The sequence below is a fragment of the Pteronotus mesoamericanus genome, unplaced genomic scaffold (assembly GCF_021234165.1).
Source record: "Pteronotus mesoamericanus isolate MK-2021 breed Mesoamerican mustached bat unplaced genomic scaffold, CSHL_Meso_final scaffold_1186, whole genome shotgun sequence".
NCBI classification, from domain to species: Eukaryota; Metazoa; Chordata; class Mammalia; order Chiroptera; family Mormoopidae; genus Pteronotus; species Pteronotus mesoamericanus.
In genome coordinates, this window is record NW_026555302.1 from 13,214,654 (window position 1) to 13,242,089 (window position 27,436).

General features: G+C 43.7%; 1 protein-coding gene across 1 annotated transcript; it reads left to right on the plus strand.

Moving 5' to 3' along the window:
* The first annotated feature begins 4,670 nt into the window (after positions 1-4,670).
* SLC19A2 (solute carrier family 19 member 2) lies at positions 4,671-22,574 on the plus strand. The gene is made up of 6 exons (XM_054587801.1): positions 4,671-5,060; positions 11,384-11,986; positions 17,074-17,296; positions 17,481-17,673; positions 18,015-18,156; positions 19,978-22,574. The coding sequence occupies exons 1-6, from the start codon at positions 4,863-4,865 to the stop codon at positions 20,104-20,106; spliced, it is 1,488 nt and encodes a 495-aa protein (XP_054443776.1). The 5' UTR covers positions 4,671-4,862; the 3' UTR covers positions 20,107-22,574.
* Positions 22,575-27,436: the final 4,862 nt, after the last annotated feature.

A 27,436-nucleotide genomic window follows, 5' to 3' on the forward strand; every position in this document is an offset into this window, starting at 1 on the left:
AGAAAAAGGCCTACTTATACTTACAATTCTTGTAGGAATAAAGAATAGAAGTTCTAATAAATACATTTGAAAGGCACTTCAATATTTCCAGGAGAACATCTTTTGGTATATATACTGAAAAATAAAGAAATAACAACAAAAAGGCAAACAATCCAGTTAAAAAATGGGCGAAGGAGCTAAATAGACATTTCTCCAAAGAGAACATACAGATGGTCAATAGACATATGAAAAGATGCTCAACATCACTAGTCATCAGGGCAATGCAAATCAAAACAATAATATACCACCTCATACCTGTCAGAATGGCTATCATCAATAAATCAACAAATAACAAATACTGGCAAGGATGTAGAGAAAAGAAAACCCTTGTACACTGTTGGTGGGATCATAAATTAGTGCAGCCAATATGGAAAACAGTATAGAGATTCCTCAAAACATTGAAAATTGAGCACTGGCCAGTGTGGTTCAGTTGTTTGGAGCATTGTCCTATATACCAAAAGGTTGCAGGTTTGATTCCCTGGTGCATATGGGAAACAACCAATTGGTGTTTCTCTTTCTCTCTCCCTGCTTCCTCTGTCTCTAAAGTCAAAAAACATTTTTAAAAAATTAAAAATCAAATTGCCATGTGATCCAATTAAAAGGTTGGCAAAGGACTTAAATAGACATTTCTCCAATGAAGATATGAAAATAGCTAACAAACGCATGAAAAGATGCTCAACATCATTAGTCAGTAGGTAAATACAAATCAAAACCACAATGAGACACCACTTTACACTCCTTAGAATGGATTTCTTTTTTAAAGGAAAATAACAAGTATTGGTAAGGATGTGGAGAAATTGGAACATTGCTGGTGGGAATGATATAAGGTGCAGGGTCTGCGGCAAAGAGTTTGAAAGTTCCTCAAATATTTAAACATAGAATTATAAAGCGATCTGGAATCCCACCCCTATATACCACAAAGAATTGAAAACAGATATTCAAAGAAATACTTGCACACAAATGTTCATAGCTGCTCTATTCACAATAGTCAAAAAGTAGAAACAACCCAAGTGTCCATCAATTGATGAAAGAATAAACAAAATGTATTATATAGATAAAATGGAATATTTTTCTATCATAAAGAGCAATGAAATACTGATATGTTCGACAATGTCAATGCACCTTGAAAATGTTATGCTAAATCAAAGAAGCCAGACGCAAAAGGTCGCCTATTGTACTGTTGTGGGAGAATGAGAAGCCAGGGAGGAGATAAAGGCAGGGCTCTCAGCATTGCCGTCTAACAAAGGACTTAATACAGGGGGCTAGAAGCAAAGGCTCAACTGTGGAGCCAGCAATTCTGAGTCTGCTCTGGCCAGGCGGCCAGGCGTCCCAAACAACACAAGTCAACGATGCTAGTCCAGGGGGGTCCTTGAAAGTCCGCATGTATCATCTCCACTAGTGGGGAAAAGGAAAACCTTGAGACTGTGTTTTTATCCCAAAGCCTGGAAGGGGAGGGGGACCACAGTGCCCAAAGAAAACCCATAAACAACTTTGGTTAACTGCCTGCCCCCTGTCACGTGTGCATAATGAGCAAACGGAGTCTGGAGCAAGATAAGTATACGGGCTAACAGACTCCTACATATACCTACGTTTGGGTAGTCACGTCTCCCCTGGGGGAAGCTGACACCACCTTTACCCGTCAACAATACGGAACTCCCTTACCCCCATCTCGCCCACTACGTAAGTCCACAGAAGAAAGGACTCACTCTCTTGGCTCTTTCTGCCACTTGGCCTCTGGTGAGGGGGCCCCTGGCCACCCAGCCTCTGGCCAGGGGGTCCTTTAGCCACCCAGGTGCTGACCACCCAGCCTTTGGCCACCTTGCTTTTGCCACCCTTGCTTTTGCTCTCCCATTACAACTTAACACTAATAAACTTTGCTTGCCTTGCCTGCTAGCAGGCTTGCTAACCTGCAATCCTTTGCTGCAACCGCAAGAAGAACCAAGTCCCTGAGTTCTCCCGTGACAGCATGATTCCATTTGTATGAATTATCCAAAACAGGTAAATCCATAGGGACAGAAAGCACATTAGTGTTTGCCGGGGGCCAGGGAAAGGGGAGAATACGCAGTGATTGTTTAGTGGGTACGAGTTTCCTTTTGGGGTGGTAACATGGCTTGGAACTAGCAGTTGCAAGGCATTGTCAATGAACCGATGCCACCGAGCTGGACACTTAATTACATTTAATGGGTAATCTTATATTATGTAAATATTATCTCAGTGTGTAAAATATATTCTATTTACCTCTGTTAGTTCCCTATTGCTGCATAAGTTACCACAAACTTAATGTCATAAAAAAAATTATAACAATTTCACTCACGGTTCTGTGGATCAGAAGTCCGGGGGCGTTTGAAGGGCTTCCCTACTCAGAGCTTCACAGGCAGAAATTAAGGCGTTGACAAGGCTGGGCTCTTCTTATCCAGAACCTCTGAGGGAGAATCTACATCCAAACTCCTTTAGGCTGTTAGCAGAATTCAGTTCCTTGTGACTGTAGGACTGAAGTCCCCGATTCCTATCCGCCAAGAGCCAGTGCCCACTGCTACAGGGTGCCAACATCCTTGGCACACGGCCCCCTCCAGCACCAGCACCCCAAGTCTTTCTTCAAACGTCTCTAACTTCTTCTTCTGCTATCAGCAGAAGGAAATTCACTGCTTTCAAAGGGCTGGTGTTATTAGATAGTCCACCTGGATATTCTCACTTTTGCCATACATTAGCCGTCACAGTTGTATTATCTTATCAAATTGGGTTCACCCCCCACACGAAGGGGGATTATACAAGGGCAAGGGTCATTCTTAGAATTCTGCCCACCTTGAACTCTTAGAGGAAAATAGTAAAAAACAGTTTTTACCCAATTCAAGAGCAATTATTTGTTAATGCCCAACATTGTAAAGAACATTTGAGGTGCCTAAGTGATTCATGCCAAGGAAAAGGTTGAGAACCAGGGATTAACACAATTCAGGGCTGCAGGCCACAGGCAAGGGGCAGTATGTGGTCTTCTCTTTCTGAGGCCTGTCCTGATTTTCTTTTTGTTTCTTCTCCTTCGCTAAAGCACTGAATGTTAATGCGAAGCACTTGCCAAGAGGACGGCTGGGGTTCTCTCTGTAGCCATGGCGAGGGAACTACATGATTATATTATGTATGTTAGGAGTTCTCACTTTTTAGTTTTAAGACTCCTAATTTTGAGGACCCTAAAGACTTCGTTTTTGTGGGTTATATCTATTGATAAGTGCCATATTAGAGATTAAATCTGGAAAGTTTTTACACACAGAAATGTACAAGCATACATTCTCTTAGCCTTGAGTGATAACGCTATCATCACACATCACATGGTCTCTAGAACGGAGAAGGAAAGTCTTAGAATTATGACTTTCCAGCAACTCTGAAAATGTCCCGAAGAACCCCTAGGGCCTTCTAGACCACCCTTTGAGACTCACTGACAGATGTGAATACCAACAATTGCATTTCTTCAGAGAGTAATCAATTTGTGCATTTTAGTGCATTCACTTGTAGAGCCTTAGAAACAAATCTTCTCTCCTTATACTTCTTCTGGGTGGGAGACTTCTTTTTTGTGACTGGTTTCCAAAAGTACCCTTTCTGCAAAAAGTGTCATTGGCTTATGAAGGAGAAAAATTGAGCTAGATCGGATTATGGCATACAATGAAGCCAAACAGAATTCAAAAATGTTTTCTGTGAGCTTCTGGCAGGATCTGTTGTTACTCTGCAAATCCTGCGCTGAGAAAATTGCTTTAAGTGCTGCAGCTTGGTCTGCAGTGGACGGACTGGGAAGGAGTCAGGCTGTGCCTCAGGCAGAAAGAGACTTTACAGAGACATGAAAGAACTGGAGCTGCTTTGCCCTTGAAAACGATGCCAAGTCCTTTTTTTTTTTTTTTTTTTTAAATGAACATATAGGTGGTATTTCACGGTTGCTTCACTGATTCAAATTTTCCTTTTAAACACAGGCTATACACAGGCAGTTACGTGTTCTCTTTGTATCCTGCTTGCAAAGAGTGACAACATGGAGCTAAATACCTTTAACTGGTCCTCCATTAAGGTCTTTCTGTTAAGGGATTAGCTGGCTCCCGCTCCTCACAATAGTTCACTTTGTTTTCTCCTGTTAGGTCTTTTAGTAAACGCTCCGGGGTTTCGGGAGCCTTTCTGTGGCAGCGGGACAATTTAAACCAGGAAAGCTGCCGCAGGATAGGTTAAGCAACCCCTGCCCCAAAGTTAATCAATGTCCGGCCTTGCCCACTAAGTCTCTGGGGAAGGAGGATCTGAATGGACGTCCAGAGGGACGGCGACTGAGAATGAGAGGCGGGGGCGCCTTCCTTTCGGCGAGGATGAGACCCACTCGGAGCATCTCTCACAGGTGGGCTGTGGCAGTAAGCGAGCCCACGGCGGCAGCACGTCGACGACTGTCCGCCCAACCAGCCCGCGCCACCGGCGGCAAGGACTTTCGGAGCAAGCCCTACGCACGTCCTCTGGGTTTCAGCCCGCGACGTCGGCAGCCTCGTGCGCCGCCAGCGACCAATGGAGGAGAGAAGCCATACCCCGACGTCTCCTGTGATTGGTCCTCAGCCTGAAGGCGTTGGCAGAGGGTGGGTCTTTGGGCGTGCCCCCCTCCCTTCCGCAGCGCGTAGAGCCTCAAGTCCTGAGGCGCTTGGCGGAGGAGGCTGACGAACCTCCCTGAACCGCAGAGTCGTACCTGGAGGAGGCGCCACGAGGGGTGACAGGTGTGGGCTCTGGGGCCACATTTGAACCTAACTCCAGTTGGCGGAGGAGGAGAAGGAGGAGGAAGGGACCGGGCCGGGTCCCCGATCCTCGCACCCCGGATGGATGTTCCCGGCCCGGTGTCCCGACGGGCGGCGGCGGCCACCATGCTCCTGCGCACGGCTCGGGTCCCCCGCGAGGGCTGGTTCTTGCCCACCTCGCTGCTCTGCTTCTATGGCTTCTTTGCCAACCTCAGGCCGTCCGAGCCCTTCCTGACTCCGTACCTGCTGGGGCCCGACAAGAACCTGACGGAGCGGGAGGTACGCGTGGCGGGCGGGCCCGGCAGCGCCGGAACCGGCGGCCAGCGTGCGGCGGGGACGCGGTGGAGGAAAGGCGGGGGAGGGCAGGGAGCCGCGCGGGAGCCCTGCTGGGCCGATTTGTGGCTTTTCGCGGTGGGAAGGTGTTCCCTTGCTGCGCTGCGTGAGTTCAGGCTGTGTTTCTGTCCGGTGGGTTTACGGCTCGCCCTTTCTACCCGGGGCTCGAACGCGGGCCCGGAGTCCCGGTGCTCCCGGGCCCCAGGGTGACGAGGTTGTCGCGGAGCTTAGCCCCACTCTGCCCCGGCAGGTCCCGCAGTCCCTGCTGGCGGCCGGGCGAAGGCAGGGGGAAACGGGGGATGCTTTGGGATAAAGAAAAAATGTAAACAGTAAGCTTTACTTTAGACATGGAAAAGGTTTAGTAAATTTTATTGATTGAAAATAGGGAACCAGATGCTGAGTAACCCCTGCTTTTCTGAAAGGGCCCTCCCACCCCCGCCTGCCCCACTGGACTCCCTTTCTTCTCACACCTTACTTTGTTTACCTTTGACGAGATGGATGTGCTCAAAGAAGGACATTACAGGACAAGAACCCATCCTGTTCTTTTGGCTTGATTCTTAGTTGGATAAGGCTGTGTCCAGGGATATTCGCCCCCACCCCCATCCCACCTCCTGGGGTAAAAGCAGAAACTTAGATGTTATCACGGGGTTGGCATCTAATTACAGTTTTTCTTGCGTTGTGAATCGTTGCTTTGCAGCTGTTAGTTTTGCTCAACCACGTGGTGAGATCTTGCAAAGCCTCTGCCCCTCTGTGGTGTTCAGAGTGATGGAGCACCCATCGTCCGTGATCAAGAACTCCTCGCTGGTTGATTTCCCCAGATGAGGGTTTAGGAGGACTTCAGAAGCGCACAGTGTTCTTTGAAAATATGTTTAACTCTTAAAGCTTATGGTCAGTCCCAACACTTTGTTTCTGAAGAAGAAAGACATTATATTGATTGAAAAAGGAACTAAACTCAGGGTGCTCCCACAAAACCAAAATAAGGGAAGTTCGACATCCTGTTCCTTGAACACCTGAAAGCCAGAAAGCCCAGGTCTGCTGCTCTTTTCTGAAACAGTGCAAAGGGTGAAAGCCGAGTGGGCACTTGTTAGCCGGCCCTGTTCTCTCGTGCTCGCTGTTCCTCCTGGCTGTGGTGAAATACTCCTCCTGTCTCAACCCTACTCTTCTCTCTGTGATTAGTCACCCATTTCTCAGTGTCCCTGCACAACAGGTCAGGGCAGAGTGTAATTACTCATATCCCACTTGGTTTGAAATGGCTCCTCCCTTTTCAAGGTCACTTAATAGGGAGTTGGAAGTTGGGTGTCAAATCCTGGATTGAGGGTTTGATTTGAGTTTCTCATATGGTCTCACCTCTAGCAAGTAAATTGGTGACTTTTACCCAACTTTGGATCTTCTATTTCTCAGTCTTATGCCCCACTCCACAAAAGACGGTAACAGTTATTCATTACGTATTTAAATTTTAATATTGGTCATTAAATGGAAAGGGCCAACTCTTGTAAACAGAATGATTTTACAAGAAGAAAATTACTGTAGTAAATTACGAGAATGATCCTGGACACCCAACACAACACTGGCTCGGAGGTGTAGCCACTGAGGCTGAAATGATACTGCTGCGGAGCTGCCGGCGATGAAAGTTTCATGTGAACTGCCATGTGATCAGTGTGTGCACCTCACCTGACTGAGGAGCGTAAGGGGGAGAAACATTCTCCCAGTGTTGATATTTGAAAGCTGATCTGCTCTGTCCCGTGCCGTGGGCAGAGTTGCTGTGGGATGTCCCATTGCAGAAAGCTTTTGAGGGTGAGTGACGTATGTGCAGGGGACACAGGAATAAGGCAGGGATGCCAGGCCCAGGAAACACTGGCTGGTTGTGCAATAAAAACAGAGCACACTCCCGCTGTGCAGATTAGACGAGCAAGAGGGCAGTGCTTGAAGGGAAGGGAGGGTCACTCCTCTCGGAGGCTTCTGGAGTCGGGGCTGAGTCTGTGGGCTGTGCGGTGTGTGTCTGTTCACCCTCTCTGGAACCCTAGATTTTAAAAAATAATCTAATAATTGAAATAAACAGAATGATTTGTGCTTCTACCTGGCTGAGTGTGTGCTTTCACCAATGGATGGTGAAATAAAAAATATGAGATGATTTTTAGGGAAAGTGAATGTTTAATCAAGGCCAGTGATATATACTTGCGTTGAAATTTATACTTACCCTTAGAAGACTTCAGAAGGGCCAAGTTGGATCGTCTTAAATAGAGCTACTGTTAACCATGCCCAAAGACAAAAGGAGGAAAGGATGGACAGACTCTCAAAGGATTTTTTTCTTAGATTCAGGAAAAATGTTAACCTCTTTTAGGTGCTACTTTATAAGTTTTCAACAGGTTAAAATTTGACTATATTCCAATAGCGGAAAGCCAAACATTTAATAAAATAGAGCTCTTTATCTCCAAGGTCGTTTTTTATCTTTCCATCTTTTTTAGCAAATGATTTGACAGGCATTCTGTACTTTTCTTTGATTTTCTTAAAAAACATTCCACCTGCTCTGCCTGATACTCAGAGCCTCGTAGAGTTTGGCCCTTACCTCCTTAACCGCCTGGCCACCCACCGCCTACACCCTTCTTCCTCTCCGCTCGTCCATATGCCCAAGCTCCCTCTACATGCACCTTACAGCCCTAAGCCCCACGTGTCCACAGTCTCAGCTACTGGCCCGTGTGCAAAGGTGAGGCCTCAGCTGGGAGCAGCCTCCCCTGCACATCTGGTGATGTCTCTGTGGCCTCCAGCTTCCTCGTCCTTCAGGGCTCATCTCACAGGAGCCACCTATTTTTCCTGCCTCCCTGGCCAGTAATGTATGTAGGTTCTCCCCCCATCCCCTGCCCCTCCATACTGCTTGAAAACAGTGTTATGCGAATAAGTGCTTATTAACCACTTATTTAATTGCATCTTGATTCTGAAATAAAGCCTGAATGTGAATTAGAAATTAAAACCAATGTGTTTCCCCTTCACTTTTTTTTTTTTTTTAATCTCAGAAGAAAGCACCCACAAGCTCTGATCCAAAGACCTGTGAGAGGTGCCTTAGGGTAAAATCAGCTGCTTTGGCCCACATGGCAGATTTTACCTAAGATAAGGTGCTGTCCAGGGTCTGGACAGCAGGCTGTACCTTGTCCATTTTTGCATGGAAGAAGTTTCCCTTCAAGATTGGAAGTATCCATCACAGAAGTGTTTTCCGGTGTGACAGCTTCTCCTGGGAGGCACTGACAGAGAAGGCTCCTTTGGGAGACGCGGTGGCTAACCTCTGGAGATCTGTCTTTATGTCTTCACGAGTGCCCTGTTAAAGCTCCTTAGTGCAGGTGGAAAAGGCTGCCGCAGGCATTAGAAGTAACCCTGGAACATGGCCCATGACCCATAACAGACTGGTGATTGAAGAGAGGAGGCACCGAAGTGCGGTGGATTCAGAATACCTGGGTTCAGTTCTTCCCCTGCCAGTTTTTAGCTGCGGTAACTCGACGCGGTTTACTTAGCCTTCTCTGAGGCTGAGGTTCGTCAGCTGTGAAATAGGGATGACAAGCATTTCCCTCTTAGGGCTGTTGTTTGGATTAAATGGGGTCATGTAGGGCGAGGTGAATAGCACGGTGTACAGCTCCTCTGCAGAGATTTGCTGTTACATTGCTGGCCGTCCCGGGAGACGGGCATTCATGTTGGGTCAATCCTCTCACGTAGAGTAAGGTATTTAGAGTAAGTTAAAGAGAAGTCATCTGGTTTTCTTCCCCAACCTCCCCACCTGCTCCCACCTGCCTTTTGTTTTTATTTCTATTTGGCATTGCAGATCTGGCCATGTTACTTTTCCTCATCTTCATTATCTATGTTGTGGATTTGTGTTAGGAGTAGGAGCAGACTCAAAAGTATAAACACTTTAAATTGGTAATTACAAAGATGAGATTTGTGTAATACACATTTAGCAGTTTGTAATTTGGGACAACTATTATTGAAAGGGCTATAGCATGTTTCAGTATTAGATCTTACTAGAGTGAAGAAGTCCAAGTCCAAAGGCATGTGGTGGAAAACAAAAGAAGGTAGGATGTTGAGGGACGCCGTGGAGGGTATTTTAGAAGAAAGCTGCGATGGCCCAGACCAATTCGTGGTGCTGTGTTGGAAGAACGTGCCGGGGAAGTGGGCATGCTGAGTCAGACCAAGGAGGCACTTTCAGACCCAAGGAAGTAGAGGAGAGGAGCTGTAAAACTAGAGGCATAAAAAGGAGGGGGAGTTGTTGATGGAGTATAGCTATGGAAGTCTGGAGAGAAGCCTTCGCTCTAGCCAGCCTTCATCTCCCTGTGCCCTTGACCGCGTGGTTTTCTGCGGAGAGGTTATTTTACACTGAGGGTAAGCAGCCACTTGTGCTTTGTTGCTTGTTTGCTACAGCTTCCACACTTTTGAATAAGAATCATTTTTACAGTTCTTGATTATTCTTTCATGCACATGTTCGGGTGCAGGAACATTTCCTGATCAGTGGAGGTTGTTAAGTGACTTACAAACACAAATCAGAACAAAATTCATGAAGGTGAGGTTATTGGACAAGTCACTTCTGGTTCGGCCAGTCAGAAACAAATGCAGTCTGGGATTATGTTTTACTTTTTTAGTTGTGCTCTGCACTGGCAAAAAATTTTACAGTAATTGTTTACTTTATTGTTCCTCTAAAACCCTAAATCAATTAGCCCATTTTATACCTGGGTGGACTGTGGTATACAGAAGAGTTAAAAAGAAAGTCACCCTTGGACAAAGCCAAGGATTACAGTGCTCTGTTGCAAAGTGTTTAGCTTGTTACCAAGATGACCCTTCAGAAGCGCTTAAAAATTGGGGCCACTGGTGCAGAATTTGAAATGATATTTAAAAACTAACTGCTCTAGACCTTGCTAGACATTGGGCACATACAGGAGGAGGGAAAAGTCCCCTGCAAGGACTGTTATTGCAAAAATGGGGATGACAGTTCAATTAATTTAGCTAATTCACATTGTTCCAAGTGGTCTGTGTGTTTGCTTCAGTCCTCCAATCTTCAGACCTATGAGTAAGGTGGAGTAAGTGGTTTACACGTATTCTCTCATTTGATCTTTACAACGAATAACCCACTGGTTTAGGTCTTACCCCTCTTTTGCTGATAATGGAGATTAAGTCTAAGGAGAACTCAAACTTAGGATCACACAGTGAACGATGAACGTTAAATTCTGGCTGAGGTCTTAATGGTTTAAAGCTTAAAGATTATTTTTATTATATCTCAATTTTAAAAATACATTAAAAAGAAAATAGCCAACACGGCTATTTTTTCAAGCAAAATGAAGGACATAGAAATTGCCCATAATCCTACCATCCACAGATATTCTGTCAAGACTGTAAACAGATTTACCATTTTTTCCTGCGCTCCCAAAGAAATGAAACTTAAAATCAGAGAAATTAAATCAGCTCTAATCAGTGAAGCAGTAGGAGCAAGGCTCCCTATCCTGTGGCTAGAAGAAAGAATTGAGGAAGATTCCCAAACATTTGTTTCCAAGGCATTCATTGAGCCAAGTATCTCCTAAACAGTACGCTGCCTATTAGGTTGTGCAGATGAGTCACCCTTAAAGAACGTAAGGCAATGGTTCTCAGCTCTGGCTCATGGGGAGGGTTCTAAAAAAAATGCCTATGGCTAGGCATTTGGAATTTTTAAAGCTCCTTGGGAAACGTGCAACCGTGGCTGAGCACCAGTGCTGTGAAGTAACTGGGGAGATGACGCCGCCGACAAAAGCGAGCGCAAGGGAGCAGGCTGACAGCTCTGCGGGGAGGAGGCTGTCGGGGTGCGGGGGAGGGGTCGAGTCAAAAAAAATCACTCCCGGATACAGACAACAGAGTGGTGATGACAGTGGGGAAGGGAGTTGGGTGGAGGTGGAAGAGGATACGGGGGAACAAATCGTGGTGAAAATAATACAATAAAAAATAAACTTAAAAAATAAATTAAAAAAGAAAAGAGAGCTGTGAATGTTGTGGTACAAAGACTGGAAGCTCTGGCTGTCTTCCAGGATGGGGATGCCTATGAATGAGGCCTCAGTGAATGGGGAGGGTTTTAAGAAAAAGGCGATGGACTGGAAGTGCGGAAGTGTAGTCCAAACGGCCGCCAGAACAGTTGTCTTGATTTCGTTGGTCGATAAGGTGAGGTAGTCGAGGTGTCCGTAGGTTGTTTTAGAATAAGGATAAGTTGTCTTGAACATTCCAGGCCCTTTGATATTGCTAATGGGTTTTTATCCTTCTTTTCCTGTCAGGTCTTCAATGAAATCTATCCGGTGTGGACCTACTCGTACCTGGCGCTGCTGTTCCCCGTGTTCCTCGCCACGGACTACCTCCGCTACAAACCCGTTGTCCTGCTGCAGGGGCTCAGCCTGATCGTCACGTGCTTCATGCTGCTCTACGCCCAGGGGCTGCTGGCCATTCAGTTCTCGGAATTCTTCTTTGGCATCGCCACAGCCACGGAGGTCGCCTATTACTCGTACATCTACAGTGTGGTAGACCTGAGCAGGTACCAGAAAGTCACAAGTTACAGTCGAACTGCCACTTTGGTGGGCTTCACAGTGGGCTCTGTCGTTGGGCAGGTCCTCGTCTCCGTGGCAGGCTGGTCCCTGTTCAGCCTGAATGTCATCTCTCTTACCTGTGTTTCTGTGGCTTTTGCCGTGGCCTGGTTTCTGCCTATGCCACAGAAGAGCCTTTTCTTTCACCACGTTCATCCCACCTGCCTAGGAGTGAATGGCGTCAAGGTACAAAACAGTGGCATTGTTACTGATACCTCAGCTTCTCACCACCTTCCCGGGTGGGAGGATGTTGAGTCAAAAATCCCCCTACATGCGGAGGAGCCTCCCATGGAGGAACCGGTAAGTGCAGCCTTAAATGTCTCACACTTGAAATTCTGGGGGCCAGGCTCACAGTGAAAACACAGACCAGGCAGGAAACCCCTCCTTGCATGCAGGACCTTGTATCATGTGGATTCAGGTTTTCTCCTGAGTTGGTTGGTTCGTTTGTTCATTCATTCATTGTTTCAGAATAAGGCTGATTTTAATTAGGGATGACAGCTGCATTTCCCCTGGAGTGAATGGCCTTCAAGGTCAGACTGGCACGGCATTCTACTGCTTGTGGCAGAGGCGTCTTAGAAGCCGCAGCAAGGGCTGTCTCCCCTTCATCTGTCGAGCCCCAGAGCTTGGCATGTAAATAAAGCACTCAGGAAATTTTTGCTTAATGAATAGATGGAGTGATTCCAACAAATGACGAGTACCTACTTCCAGTTTCTGAATTGAAGCCCAAAGTATATAAGGATAGGAGTTATCTTTCTCTTCGGTGCTGGTAACATCTTGATGTGAATTTCAAATACTTCGCCAAAGTGAGATAGTAATGGGTAATACAGAAGAGAATCAAAAGGAATATTTAAGAAGGTGAAATAAATATTAGAAGTGTGACTATGAAATTGTCTCTTAGAAGGCAGGCATGGCATCAAAATAATTCATCCATCCACTCTCTCCAGCCGAAAAAGGTGGCTGCCTCCCCCACCACCCCGCCTTTTTTTTTTTTTTTTTTTTTTTTTTTTTTTTTAAATCTTGTTATCTTCCTATCAGGTTAAAAGCTGTGAGGGGCAAGATTCATTCCAAATATACTGAATTCAAAAAGTCCTGCTGTCCTGGGACATGTCTGGAGATGAGCCTGTTAACATTCCAGCTTTGTAGACGGGCTCTGCCAGACACGCAGCCAAGCTCCCAGACACGCAGCCAAGCTCTGTAAGCTTTGTAGGCTGGTCGGGGAGGGACCCACAGGAATAGAGCCTGGCTCTCCCACCTGGAGTTAACCCATGTCGTTTCAATGTGGCATCTCATGTCCTTACTGAAAATTCCTCTTCTGCCTACCCTCATTCTTCACCTCTGGTGACCAGTTGAAATTTAGGTTATCATCCTGAAGAGCTTGGGACGCCCTGGAGAGCCTGGGTGACACTGAACCAGGAAACTCACTTTGATAATTAGGGCACATGTGGGAAGCTTCAGTCAAAGTTACCAGGGACTAAGTAGAAACAAAATGCTGATTCCTTCATAGTTCGTTAGGTGATGTTGGAGAGTCAACAAAGGGTTGATAAAGGATAGAAAGAAGTATGAATAATCATTTGATCTCATGTAATAGAAAAATAAGAATAAGAGCTGTTTCTAAAAATCTGTTTTAAATGTGTTAAAATGGCTTTAGCTAAGATTAGTATGTATATGCGTAACTATAAAAATATATTTTTAAATATTAACATACCGGCCATAGTTCTGAAGATTTTATAGACCTGTGAGTTTTAAACTTTTTTGAATGTGAATAGAAAACTACTTAGGAGCATTTTATATAGCAACCAGTACACAGGGGTGTGTGTATATGTGTACTTTATACCCATATATATTTTTTATGTATAACTGAAACAGAGGTTTTTACAACACAATATTTTATCTCGAGTCATTCTTTTTTGTTTTTTATAATGCAATCATCTCCCACTACGTTGGTTTTTATTGCCTACTAATGAGGTGAAACCTAAAGTCAACTAATGATTTGAAACCTATTGTCATTGAGGAACATGATATTTGCTGCTCATAGATATGCAAAATGCCAGTACTTGACATGCTGAATGATTACAAAATTTTAGAGCTAGAAGTGATTCTCACCACAGGTCATAGAACAATCGTAGCATCTTAAAGTTACAGGAACTTTAGATCTCCTCCCCATCTTAAGGATTGGGACCAGAGACAGTGACTTGTGCAGAACTACACAAACATACTCCCAGACATAATTTAAGAGTATATGTGAGGTTCACTTGAGTCTCCACTTTGCTCTGTGAAGTTTTCCACTGGGGTGGCGGCATGGTCAGAAGCATCACACTGGCTACAGTGCAGTAAAAATCAGGATTCAAGTCAGCTCCGTGACATTCTTGGCTCTGCTGCTCACACTGTAACAGGCGAGTGGTGCCGCCTGGCCGCTGGAGGCCCTAAAACACTGACGTTTTTCTTTGACAAGCTTGAAGGAATGTCGGAATATGGGTATTGGAGATTACAGCGCCATTTTGCGCTGACAAAGCCCATAATTGAACCATGAATCCTACTTGTAGTAATAATGGTAGAAAAGAGTATGTAGGCAGGTAGGTGGTTTGATCTTGATTTTATAGAAAGGGAAAGTGGAGTAGGAGTCAAAATAGACAGGATAATGGGCTACTGAGTGATTGTGGTATGGAGAAGCAATGATTGCTAAGAGTATTGCATAGTTTTATGGAAAGCTAATGTCTGAGTGAGACCTGAGTGACAGTAAGGGACCAGCCAGGAAAATCAGAATAAAGTACAGTCCTAGGTGATAGAACCATATTTTGACAAATAATAAGTTGGTCCAACTTACTCTCAAAAATTTCCATCGTAGCCATTGGTTTGACTGTAGATAAATCTCCCTTTGCACACAACTGAGCTAAGTAAAGAGTGGAATTTAACTTGGTATTGTAAACATGTAACTGTACCTTTTAAAGACCCTATTTAAAGGAGAAGAGGCTACACAAAATATACTCGAACTGGATTGAGACCTGACTGTAAGAACTGAAACCATAAAACTCTTAGAAGAAAACATAGGCAGGAAGATCCCTGGCACTGGTCAGGTTCAAAATTTTTTTGAACCTGACACCAAAAGCAAAAGCAACAACAGCAAAAATAAGTGGAGCTACACCAAACTATAAAAGCTGCACAGCAAGGGAAACAATCAACAAAATGAAAAGGCAGTCTACTAAATAGGAGAAAATATTTGCAAATCATATATCTGACAACAGGTTCATATGCAAAAATACATGAAGAACTAATACAACTCAATAGCAAAAAAAAAATCCAATTAAGAAATGGGGAAAAGATCTGAACAGACAATTTTACAGAGAAGACATAAAGATGGACAACAGATACATGAAGAGATGCTCAACATTTCTAATCACCAAGGAAATGAAAATCAAAACCACAATAGATACCACTTGAGCCTGTTAGAGTGGCTGTTCTCAAAGAGACAGGGAATCGCAGATACCGGCAAGGATGTGGAGAGAAGGAGACCCTCGGCCGCTGCTGGTAGGAACGTGAATGGGTGCAGCCGCCATGGAAAATGGCGTGGAGGTTCTACAGAGCAGCCATGTGACCCAGCAATTCCACCGCAGAGATTGACCTGAAGACGACAAAAACACTCACTGAAACACAATCTGCCCCCACACGTTCATTGCAGCATTATTTACAGTAGTCATGATATGGAAACAACCTAAGTGTCCATTGATGGGTGAATGAATAAAGAAAACATGGTGCGTACACTTAAAATGAAGTATTATTCAGCCATAAAAAAGAATGAATTCTTGCCATTTGCAACAACATGGGTGGGCTTTGAAGGTTTTATGCTAAGTGAAGTAAAAAAGAGGAAGACAACTACCATATGATTTCACTTATATTTGAAATCTAAAAACAAAACACAAAACCACGAGCTCATAAATACAGAGAACAGATTGGTAGTTGCTAGAGGTGGGGATTGGGTGGTAGGAGAAATGTATAAAGGGGGTCAAAAGGTAGGAACTTGCAGTTATAAAATAAATCAGTCCCGAGGATGCAATATACAATGTGATGACCATAGTTAATAATATTGTATTGCATATTTGAAAGTTGCTAAGAAAAGGGATCTTAAAAAGTTTGTAACTGTGTGGTGACAGATGTTAACTAGGCTTATTGTGGTGATCATTTTGCAACATACAAAAGTATGGAACCATGTATACCTGACACTGTTACGTTACAGGTAAATTATACCTCAGTTAAAATCTGTAAGGTGGAGGGGCTGACAGCAGGAGGAAGTAATGTTTCTGTATCTGGAGGTCCTGATGCAGGACGTTGGGCCTCCCGCCAGCGGGGGGGCGGGGGGGCGGGCTGGAGCAGGCTGCTGCCACATGGCTCCCGTAGCACATCCTGGCTCCTATGTGCCGCATCCTGGTCAGCGGCCCCGTGGTCCCTGTGGCTTCTCTCATGTTGCCTTTCCGTCCGTGTCCACCACAAAAGTGGAACCTCCTGCGCTCTGACCAAGGCTCAGTAGTCATGGCGCCCTTTGCCGGATGAGCCCCTTGACATAACTGGACGCGGAGGCTCCTCACAGGGTGTCTGGGGCGGGGTGCCAACTCCCTGGCATAGTCTAGGGTGGCGCAGAGCTCAGGAATGTCTTGATGCACTCAGTTATAAGCACAGTAGTTTTATTACCCATTATAATAGTAATATTTCCTATAAATATTAATAGAAAATGTATAAGGAAAAAAATTAAAAATCACGAATTGCCCCACTACCCAAGGAGAACAGTTGCTAACATTTTGGCCTGTTTCTAAGATTTTTACCTTAACCATTACTGTTCAACGAGGCTGTCAGTAATGAGGATAGCAGGTTCTCACTGAGGGACTCTTAACTGAACATTGATTTAATAGTTACTAATAACTGCTGATTCTTAACGCCACTTGCCACTGTGTGGGAGATGTGGAATGTCACCTCCTTTGGGCTGAAGTATGCAATTTCTGACCATCTTTCTACCCTCACTTTGTAAACAGTACATCCTTTGCTGGGTGACTGTACAGCTGTGCTAGTGTTCATAGAGAATTTAAAGCAAAAGTTGTATGGAAATATGTTTATTTTTCCCTGAGAAGATAAATATAATGGCTAAGACATATCTAATACAGGGTGGGGCAAAAGTAGATTTACAGTTGTGAGTATGCAAAACACAGAGTTTACCTTTGTATTATTTATTATTGTATAATTTGCCATACAAACTGTAAACCTACTTTTGCCTCACCCTGCATATATATGTTCACAAGGCAGAAGAGTAATATTTGTTAAATAGAAAACTGAGTCTAGACAATTGCTTCCTGTCCAGTTGCCTCCATGGCGGTTGAGCTTCCTTCCCTTTGGCTGTGTAGGAGCCCCGGGCAGACCGTCTCCTGGTGCTGAAGGTACTGTGGAAGGACTTCTTGGTGTGCTACTCCTCCCGCCCTCTGCTCTGCTGGTCAGTGTGGTGGGCGCTCTCCACCTGTGGCTACTTCCAGGTCATCAACTACACACAGGGCCTGTGGGAGCAGGTGCTGCCTTCTCGCCGCGCTGCTGTCTACAACGGAGGCGTGGAGGCCGTGTCCACTCTGCTGGGTAAGCACGGCAACATCCCAGAGAACCACTGTACAACGGGGGGCCGGCCAGGTAGTCTTGAACTACCCCCTTTATAAATTCACAGCTTTTAAAATGTAATAATCTAAGCTGAATTTTTAAATATTTTAAAAATAGAGTTTATTTAGTAAAATAACTAGATTACTTTCCTCCTTTTGTTTGGTAGGTGCTGTTGCCGTTTTTGCAGTTGGTTATGTAAAAATACCCTGGTCCACTTGGGGAGAAATGACGCTGTCCCTGTTCTCTCTCCTGATTGCGGCCGCAGTGTACACCATGGACACTGTGGGGAACATTTGGGTGTGCTACACGTCCTATGTTGTCTTCAGAATCATCTACACGTTACTCATCACTGTAGCAACGTATGTGTTTTACTCAAGGAATTATTAGGAAAATTTGTGCTAGGATAGACCTTTTGGTTTCTTTACAAAGAAGTTAAAATTTCTAGTTAAAAGAGGCCAATTGGAAGAAGCGCTGTGTTGTTCGTTTTCTCCTGAGCAAGCGTTTAGGCAAGGTTCATTTATTTCCTTGTTCACATGTTCCTGCTATTTCCAGATGTTTGCTTGAGATTTACATTGTTTAGCAACAAAATACTTTTCACTTGGTTGGGAAGGGAATTAACAGTAGAAAGAAGGGGGTACCCTTCTGATTTACAGTAGAAATTGTAACTTCCTGTTTATTCCTTCTTCCTCCTTTATTTAAGTTTCCAGATAGCCGCCAACCTGAGCATGGAGCGCTACGCTCTGGTGTTCGGTGTGAACACCTTCATTGCTCTGGCCCTGCAGACGGTGCTCACGCTCATCGTGGTTGATGCCAGTGGCCTCGGCTTAGAGATTACTACTCAGGTGAGGTCTGCTTCCGCCCTGGAGGTGTAAAGATTTGATCAGGGTGGTGGAATGGAGCATGCCTAAGAAAAATAAATTCAAACGGTATAGACAGATATAAAATAAAAAGTAACAGTGTCCCCTACTGTCAGCCACCTGCCACCCATGGCTCTTTGCTGCCTAGAGCATGTTGGGGCAATCCTTTCTGAGGAGGCCTTGCTTTACCTCACGGCTAGGTCTCCTCCCTTCTTTATTTAACATCCCCCTCACCCGGATACCAAGGTGATGACTTGCTGTGATGAATAGCATTATGATTCTTAACACATGACCTTTTGAGAAAACACCTGCACAAACACCCCAGATTTTGTGAATACTTTTCTTCTTGAGGAATCGTATGGTTGCATATGTCTTATGCATTGTGTTTATAGGTAGGGTTTGCTCTGGACTTTGACAAAATGGGCAGTTGGATCAGGTGCCCACCACGCCCCCATCCGAGGCCCAGTGATTGCTTCTCCATTATTCCCTTTGTACTTACGTATTTGTTTTCTTAGAAAACAAAGACCCAACACATCAGCAGTAATTAACTTTGTTTTTACCAACAAGATCTAAAAGAGACAATAATAGGTAAAGTGCACTGAGTACTTTCTATGTGCCAGGTACTTTATATAGAATTTTGTGGAGTTGTCAGGATTAGACATAAAGAAAATGAATCTGAGAGTTAGGTAATGGTGAGATCACAGAGCCGGCAAGTGTGGCAGAGCGGGGGTTTAAACTGGCGTCTAACACCGAAGGCCACTCGTCTCCCACTGCATCTCGCTGTCTCAGAAAGGTGGAGGTGGGGGAGTGGGGGCCTACTACTTTCTAGGAAAGTTTCCCAATGACCGCGGGCACTAAAAACCTTGAGAAGACCTCTCAGGAACTAGGTGCTTACATTCGGGACAGAGGGCGGAAGAGAAACTTAAGTGCCTGTCGCCTGCTATAAAAATCACAGGCTTGAGCATGGGACGACAGGACGTTGTGGGCTGTGCTGAAGCTCTGACCGCCATGATTAATTAACAGGCTTCATACAGGAAAATGTCTCGAGTTTTTAAAAACGGCTCAAAGACTTAGAGCTTATTCTCTTACGGAACCCATGAACCAGCTTATAAGTATCTAATAAGTTATTTTAAAAAGAATATGGCAGTGATGTTGTTGATAAACTATATAGTCACCTTAAAAAGTTGGCTTAGAGGAGATCTATGTAAAAAGTAATCCTATAATGGAATACACAGGGTGGGGTGAAAGTAGGTTTATAGTTGTAAGTACTAGAAACACAGTTTATTCTTGTACTGTTATTTATTAGTTATTGTGTTTTTCCGTACAAACAACTGTAAACCTATTTTTGCCCCACCTTTGTAGTTGACCTTCTCCTGCCCTCTTCTAGGGGAGAATTGAAGTTCTTGGTCTTCAGAACTTGGCCTGTTAGCCATACCCAGGTATTGCACCTATCTGTCGGCTTGAGGGTGGAGACCCTGACTCCGACAGGAGCAGCAGAAATAGGAACAGTGGTATTAACCGCGTGAGCATTGTGCTAGCAAACACATGCATGACCTCCTCCCTTCCAGACAACCCTGTAAGGCGGAAAATGCAACATTATGAATTCCATTTTGTAAATGAAGCCAAGGCTCGAAGATTAAGTGTCTCAGTCAGGGTCACACAGCCAGTCGGGGACGTAGCACGCTAGTTTTTGAAGTTTTTATTGAGAAACTGAATGACTTTTAATTTTAAAGTATGTTTATGTACATGTAATAAAACAGCTCATTTAATTGGTAATTCTAGAAATGTCTTCTTTCCCCTCCTTAGTTTCTGATCTACGCTGGTTATTTTGCACTTATTGCTGTGGTTTTCCTGGCTAATGGTACAGTCACTATTATGAAGAAATACAGGAAGCAGGAAGATCCAGCGCCAAGTTCTCAAGTAACCACTTCATAATGTACCGCGGACAAGCTCCTCCTTACAGCAAGACCTCTGCACAACCACAGCCTCTTGATGTATTTAATTTCTTAAGGTGTAGACATATATTTGTGAGTGCATTTCATGGCTTCAGAGCAGCCAACTGACGATACCTGTGTTCCTTAGAGCAGCATAGTAGTGTCCAGAGGAGCAGAAGTGAAGCTTATTTTGTGGATTATTTAAGGATGACTTTTATCTGACTGAAAAGGGAACTTGATTTTGAAAACCAAGTTACCAGCAAGCAGCACATGCTGTTGTACACTCGATAGCAAGTGAGTTCGGTGTGTCATAGGTCAAGTACTTGTTTTCTGATTAGCCAGTGGGCCCCGTGGGGACCAGGGCTTCCTGGGGACCACGACATGTTACAGCTCAAGACAGAAATATGCTGTAACGGCACCTGCCTCTGTTCAACTTAATTCTTATTTAGTGTTTCTCATGAGCATTTGTGTTTCTACAGACAAAAGTTGTTCTAATCAGAAGCAATATTTGCTCTGGTTTGGTGTCCTGTCCTATAAGGAGTATGTCATTTCTAGTAAGTTATTTTTTAAAAATTCATTATATGAATGTTCTCAGTTCCCATCTTGACAGTTATTTGTGTCGATTTTTGTTAGAAGTACATGTTTGCATTATTCATATGCTTCCCAGAGAAGCTCATTTAGTTAGAAAATAAGGCGAGTTTTGATGCCTGCTAATAATTTGAACGAAGAGACCTAATCAGAAAATGTGAGATAGGCTTCCTCGTCTTTTATTCTTCAGTATGAAGGGCTGTTAATTCCATGACAAAAAGTTAGAATATGGGCTAAAGATATAACTGGCCCACTCTGTATTTACATACCCTTTTATTTCTAAAATAAAATGAAAAAGTCTTTTTTAAAAAAATAACTTCATCTCCATTTGGAGCTTTTATATTTATCCTCCTCATCCAAGATGAAGGTGTCAGTAGTAGTTGGATTATTCCAAGGCCTTTTCCATAAACTGAGCCTCTTTTTGATTATTTCAATGGGACAGGAACCAGGATAGATGTGATTCCTGCATTTTGTACATTAAATCTGCCTTTGCTTCTAAGAGTGGATCATCTTGAATGTTTGCTTAAAATAACAACTGCTAGTGATTCCATTTCCAAGGTACTTGAACACATTATTATATATACATTTAATCCTCAAATCAGTCTACCAGGTGGCTGCTAGAGTATGTGAGACATAAAAATTTTTAAACTTTAATCTTCACTGTATTTTTTTTCATTGCCATTTAGTCCCCTCACACCCCCCCCCCCTGCAATCACTACACTGTTGGCCATGTCCCCGAGTCCTTTTCCCTTTTTGCTTTATCCTTCTATTTTAAAACTATTTTAAAGCCAACTTTGTTGCCTTATCTTGAAAAGAATCTAGATAGCTGTTTTCAGTTAGGGGTGTTAACTTTTTTTAGAATAACACAGCTAAACAGTGTGAGTAATAATGTCAAGATTGCAAAACTGACATTTATTGGTTTAAGCAGAAGCTCTAGAAGTAAATGAATAGGGTAAGAATTGGTCATTTTCCATTCAACCTCTTTTCAGGTAGAGGGAAGGGAAAAATACTAACTAAGGAAGGGAAAAGGAAGGGAACGTGATGTCATAAAAGTAGTAGACTCTATTTTATTTTGCAACATAGGGGACTGTTTACTCAGAAACAAATGGAAAAGTGGTATTTGAGGGGTTTTATTTAATTTTTTAACACAAACTGGACTGTGGTGCAATCAAATTGTTCATGTTACCAAAGCATCATTTCCCTGGAATTTAAATTGAAGTTTGCGGCACACAAATGGAGCCTTTACATAAGACACTAATAAGTTCATTTCTTGGTGTGTGGCTGTATTTGTAGAATGCTGACCCCTGTTGCAAGTTGTACTGTACGTAGTTTTGCAAAGTGGAAATAATTTGTTGTACTTTTTATTCAAGTCTGTATAGATTATAAAATTATTTTTATTAAATAAATATTTTACAGTATATTTCCCCTTTTCATCAAAATTATTTTAAGTTAATAACTTCTCTTAAGACAAATTTCATATTAAGCTTTCCCCTCACCTGACCTTGGTAATTAACCTTGTATCCCGTTCATTCTTCCATTGCTTTGTGATCATTACCTTTGGCTCTTCCCTTTATTTCTGTTGTTTTCCTAATTTTTTCTAGCACTGCATTGCACTGTCCATTTCTCTCGATCTTCATCTTGACACTTCTCACCTCTGTTTTTAAGGCATTCTCCCTTTTAGAAACTGGAAAAACTCACATTCCCTTTAATGTTAACTGAATTTTAAAAATAAAGTAAATTAAACCAAATCAAGGGCAGAAGCTACCATCTTGTTTTTGTTCCAGTCCCAAATATTCTGATACCCAGGGAAGCATCTTCTTGCCATCAATCGAGAATCATTTGTTCATCATATCCCGGAAACCAAGTCAATTTTTTCTCACACCATCCAAATAAGCACCTTTCGTTTAATACCCTCTTCCAAAACCTGCTTAATTAAGGCATTGCATTGATGATCGCCAAAGACTTGGAAACTTTTAACGCAAAAAAGATTTTTAAAATTTTCTGTTCCTGTAGTTTTATCCCCTGAATCTTCATGCCTTTCAGATTGTATGTCCTTGGCATACAGACCATGTCTTACTTTTTTGCCTTTTTTTGCAAAACACATCCATATGAATATTGAGTTATAGAAATATGTAATGGGCTCAATATAGCCACCTGCCAGTGCAATAGCTAAATGCCCATTATTTTTTAAAACATAAAACCTTGAGATTAAAATGCCTACCAATAATCTAGTCCATGGGGCGATTTATTCAAGGCATGGCGCTCCAATGATAGAAACTTTTACTTAACCATGGCATTCTCATAAGTAACAACATCTGTTTAACATGATCTAGTTTGGAAAAGGCATTGCTGGACATTGTCTCCTTTGCCTGGAATGTAATCTTGTAGTAGTCCTAATTCCTCTTTTTTTTTTTTTTTCCATTAATGTGAATGGAGAGGAATTCAAAACGCTAGGTTTTTAAAAGAGTAAATTTTAAAAAAAGGAAATGGTTGCCAACTTCCAGATAATTCTGATCAGTATTTCTATGATCCTTCTGCATTCCTTGTTCAGACCTCAGGCTGGTCATGGTTGAAGACCCTGATGAACATACTTGGCTGATAGAAATTGAATGGTTGCCTCCTTTCACTGTAAGCTTTGAATTTCTCCGTAACGTCTGCTTAAACTCTGCAACACTCCCCCCCCCCATATAAACCTCAAATAATGGAGCAGGTCTGCAAAATAAGTATCTCAACAAACACAAAAATATGAAAAATACTGTATCTGTACAGAATAGATGATACACTTGCCCAAGGGTAGTACTGATTTTTAATGAGAACATTTGTTCACAGGTCTTACTGCAGTGGTTTTCATGATGTGTTTGGGGTATCTCAGAGGCTAAAATGCAATCAGCGATAAGTTGCATTTTAGGCCACCCCCTCCCTCCCCCACCGCGCCCCCGCCCTGCGCCCTTACATGTTTTAAACCCGCAATTCTGAATTACCCGAAGATCCCGGGGTAAACCGAATGCTTCCATGCCTTCACCAACGCTGTCACCTGCGTCTGCATACAATGCCCTGCCTACCCTCTTGCATAAGTCATTCTTCGGAAGTCAGCACTGACACCGACGCTTTTCAGAACCCTTTTTATTGTCACATTTTCCTAATTGATTCCTCCTGTTTTTTTAGCTAAATGCATCTTTGTGCACCACCCTATGTTCTGTGTAAACTCATCTCCTTTTAAAGTGCATTCCTTCATGCAGAGATTAGGAGTAAGTCCTAACATTTCTCTGCCTTCTTAAACGAATGATGGTGAGATAAACCTTTTTAGTGGCTCAGGTGATCACTGCAGATTGTACAGTGGAAAAACTATTAAGCTAGGAGTTCTGAAACCTAAGGTCTACTCTAGCTTTGGTAGTAATTCCACGTTCAACATAGGAGATTTGACTAAAAGTCCTTTGCCCTTCCGTAGTAAAAAATATATATATATATATTTTTTTATTTTTGCCTTTTTCAAGTGTGTCGTCTCAAACAGTCCTGCAAGAAACATGAGGTCGTTACAACTAAAAGTTCTACACTGCGGCTAGGGAGTGCACTCATTACTGTCATTCGTTTTAACCTTAAATCATTTTTTTTTTAAACTTAGCTTACAGTTTGGATAGTACTTAAAAATTCAATTTTACATTGCCCCCCTTGGAGAAAAGGTGCTCTATTATAATCGAGTGATAGAAATTGAAAAAAATTTTTTAATAATTTTAAAACTGGATTGCACCGAGTACATATTTTCCTTTCTCGTTTTTATTTATTGCTGGCAGAGAGTGTACCGTCCTAATATCTTGTCATTTGTCAACGCGATCTAAATTCGGGCCGCAAATCTGGTAACTAATTAGCAATTGGCTTACGTATTAGGGAAAACAAAATATTAATAGTTTCTGACGTGAACAGCGAGAAAATAACACACAGAAACATACACGTAGAAGATGTTCCAACAACTTTCAAACACTGGCGAGAGACGGGTATCCGCGGAGAAACAGCCAGGAGAGGCGAGCGGCCCTCGGCCCGCACCTAACAGCTCCGGCAACCCGCGGGTGCTGCCGGAAGTCCGCGGTCGTCTCCAGGGAAACCGCAGAACGGTGGGTCCTCTGTGGACGCGTAGAAGCAGGAGCTTCTGGGAGGCGGAGGAGCCACAGGCTGCCGTCTGCGCCTGCGCGCGTTCACTGCGCCTGCCCTTGTATTGGAGGACGCGGAGACGCGCCGTTGCCATGGCAGCCGGGTCCCAGCCGCTCGGTAGCAGGTGCTGGGGTCTCCCTCACTTCAAGGTCAGAGCTTAAAAAGAGAAGGAGAGGATTACTCCCCCGGCCATCTCTGTGACCTCAACCGCTGCATCTCACACAGGCAGGAGGGGCTATAGAGGGACAGAAGGGAAGGATGGTGCGGAGTCCTTTATGGGGGACGCGAGGGAAAAGGGGGAACCGTGGTGGACAGGAGGGAGGAAAGGTGGGTGAAGACGAAAGGGTCACATCCGTCCCAGTCCCGGGTTCACGGAGCCCAGCAGTGGCCGACTTGGCTTTGTGGTCTGTCATTACTATTGTCATATTCTTTCCCCTCTTCACGGTCTCCTGCCTGGGACAGAAAACTCACTCCTAACATTAGCTTCCGAGAAGAGGCTGTCTTCGTGGAATCAGTGGTACCTTGGACACAAGTGAAGACGATCACCTGATGTTTGTCAACTATTATTTATTGCCATGCTTGGCGGCAGATTATGAGTTTTTTAAAAACAAACATGTACTCATGGGAATCACAGACTTGGTAGGATGCAACAGAGAGAATGGGCCAGGTGGTCTCAGGATATCTCTATGGGTTCCATTTTGCTTAAGTACTTATTTTATACTAAAAGGTGTTTTCTTAGATTTTAGACAAGCATATGTTTAAAAGATGGTAAGAGTCAATGAACGAGATGAAACTATGTTTGAAAGTTCTGAATCCTGAAAGTTATCTAAAGCGTGTATATTTCTGGACTCGACTTAGACCCAGTCAGCACTAAAAGATCTGCAATCCCATACCCACGTGGGAGTTAGCAGACACTCAGGGGGAAGGAGTTGATTTCTGTTTCTTATTACAGTTCTCTGTTAAGAAGGTGGTTCTGGTCCAAGCCAGTTACATAGATTTTTCTGAGGATGAACTGGGAAATTTAAATGTGTGAAGCTCACAAGAAATCAGTGTTGGGCGGTTCCGATGTGTAAGGGGTGTTTGTTGGAGCATGTTGACCGCACCGGAGGGTCAGTGCCCGGGGAGGAAGATTAAAAGAACGGAAGGGGATTGAATACCCTGTGGCGCATTTGGAAAAGGCTCAAGGGGCTTGGTAGCGAGTTTATGATTTGTGTTCTTTGTTCACTTGGGAACCAGCCATGAGCTTTTTGAAGTTATAGGAAAATAACGTGTCTTGCCGGTAGGCAGTGGTAAATAAACTCACTCTGAAATATTGATTTCGTTTGTTCAGGTCGCCTCAAAGTATTATTGCTCTCAACTTCTGATTTACAAATTATTGCAGCTTTACTTTGAGTCGTTTAAGAAAATCCATGTTATAGTCTTAGTTTAAAAGCAATACATGTCTAGAAGGAATTACAGGTTTCAGGTGCACAGTTTTACAACATATCATCTATACACCATGCTGTGCGTTCACCACTACAAGTCAGTCTCCGTCCATCACCGTGTATCTCCGCTACACCCTCCCCACCCCACCTGCGGCAATTACCACACCGTTGTCTCTGTTCAGGGGTATTTTTCTATCTCTTTTTATTTCTTTTTGGCTCCATCCCTCCGCCCCTGCCTTCCCAGCCTACCCTAACAGCTGACAGCCTGCTCTCGTATCTACAATGTTTTTAAATCTTGGACTTACTTATTCAGACACTGATTATTTTAGATATGCTTTCTCATGGCACTACGCATTTGCTTTTACATTCTCTTACTTGTCATGAGTTGGCAGTTATTTGTTAATTTGCACCTTACAGAAAATATTAAACGCAACCTTAAGAGTCACCGAGCTCAACTTTCTCTAAAGCTTTGACCGCCATTAGAACAGTCATGCCTGGTCATCCTCTGGGCACTTCGACGGTCATCTCGCCTCACTTCAGGACAAGGTTTAACATGGACATTCTATCTTCCATTGTGCCCGAATTTGCCCCTGATGCTCATTTTACTACTTGAAGTGATACAAGTCCAACTCTCTTTCGCATGGCAGCCATTTAAATCTTTATAACATTCATCCTCATTGCACCGTGTTCTCTTCAGGCTGCCATTCCCACGGGCTCGGGACCCCTCAGAATCGGGCTTTAGGGTTTTTAACTCTCACAGCCTCCCTTCTTCCCTTCTCCATCCCTTCTGTCCGCCCTCCTGGTTTGCTGGCCTCTGAGTGCGTCCCAGCGCGCCTTCTGTCCTTTGAACTGCAGCAGGACAGGAGGCAGGCTGGGGCTTCATGTGCAGCTTGTCCCACACCACAGCCTCCACCTTGGAGCCCATTTACGTTTTGAGCATCTCTATTGTCTTTAAACTCATTTTGGACCCAGTGCCACTAAAACCTATTGAAATGCTTTTCATACATCGGACTGAAAAGCCCTGTCACTTGGCAGGTACTGGTGCAGCCAGAAGGGTGTCCTCCCGTGTGCCCCGACTACATTCTGTGGGCAAACAGTGGGAGGACCACAATGAATGTCACTTCTGTAAAACTGGCACGAGGTCAGGCGATCTGATCGACTGTTTGGAGAGAG

What these genes read in the sequence shown, in the direction of transcription:
- SLC19A2 (XM_054587801.1), top strand. Translation starts at nt 4,863, where the DNA reads ATGGATGTTCCCGGCCCGGTGTCCCGACGGGCGGCGGCGGCCACCATG. An exon ending in TTACTCATCACTGTAGCAAC is followed by an intron (nt 17,674 to 18,014) that starts GTATGTGTTTTA and finishes CCTTTATTTAAG; the next exon opens with TTTCCAGATAGCCGCCAACC. An exon ending in GCTTAGAGATTACTACTCAG is followed by an intron (nt 18,157 to 19,977) that starts GTGAGGTCTGCT and finishes TCCCCTCCTTAG; the next exon opens with TTTCTGATCTACGCTGGTTA.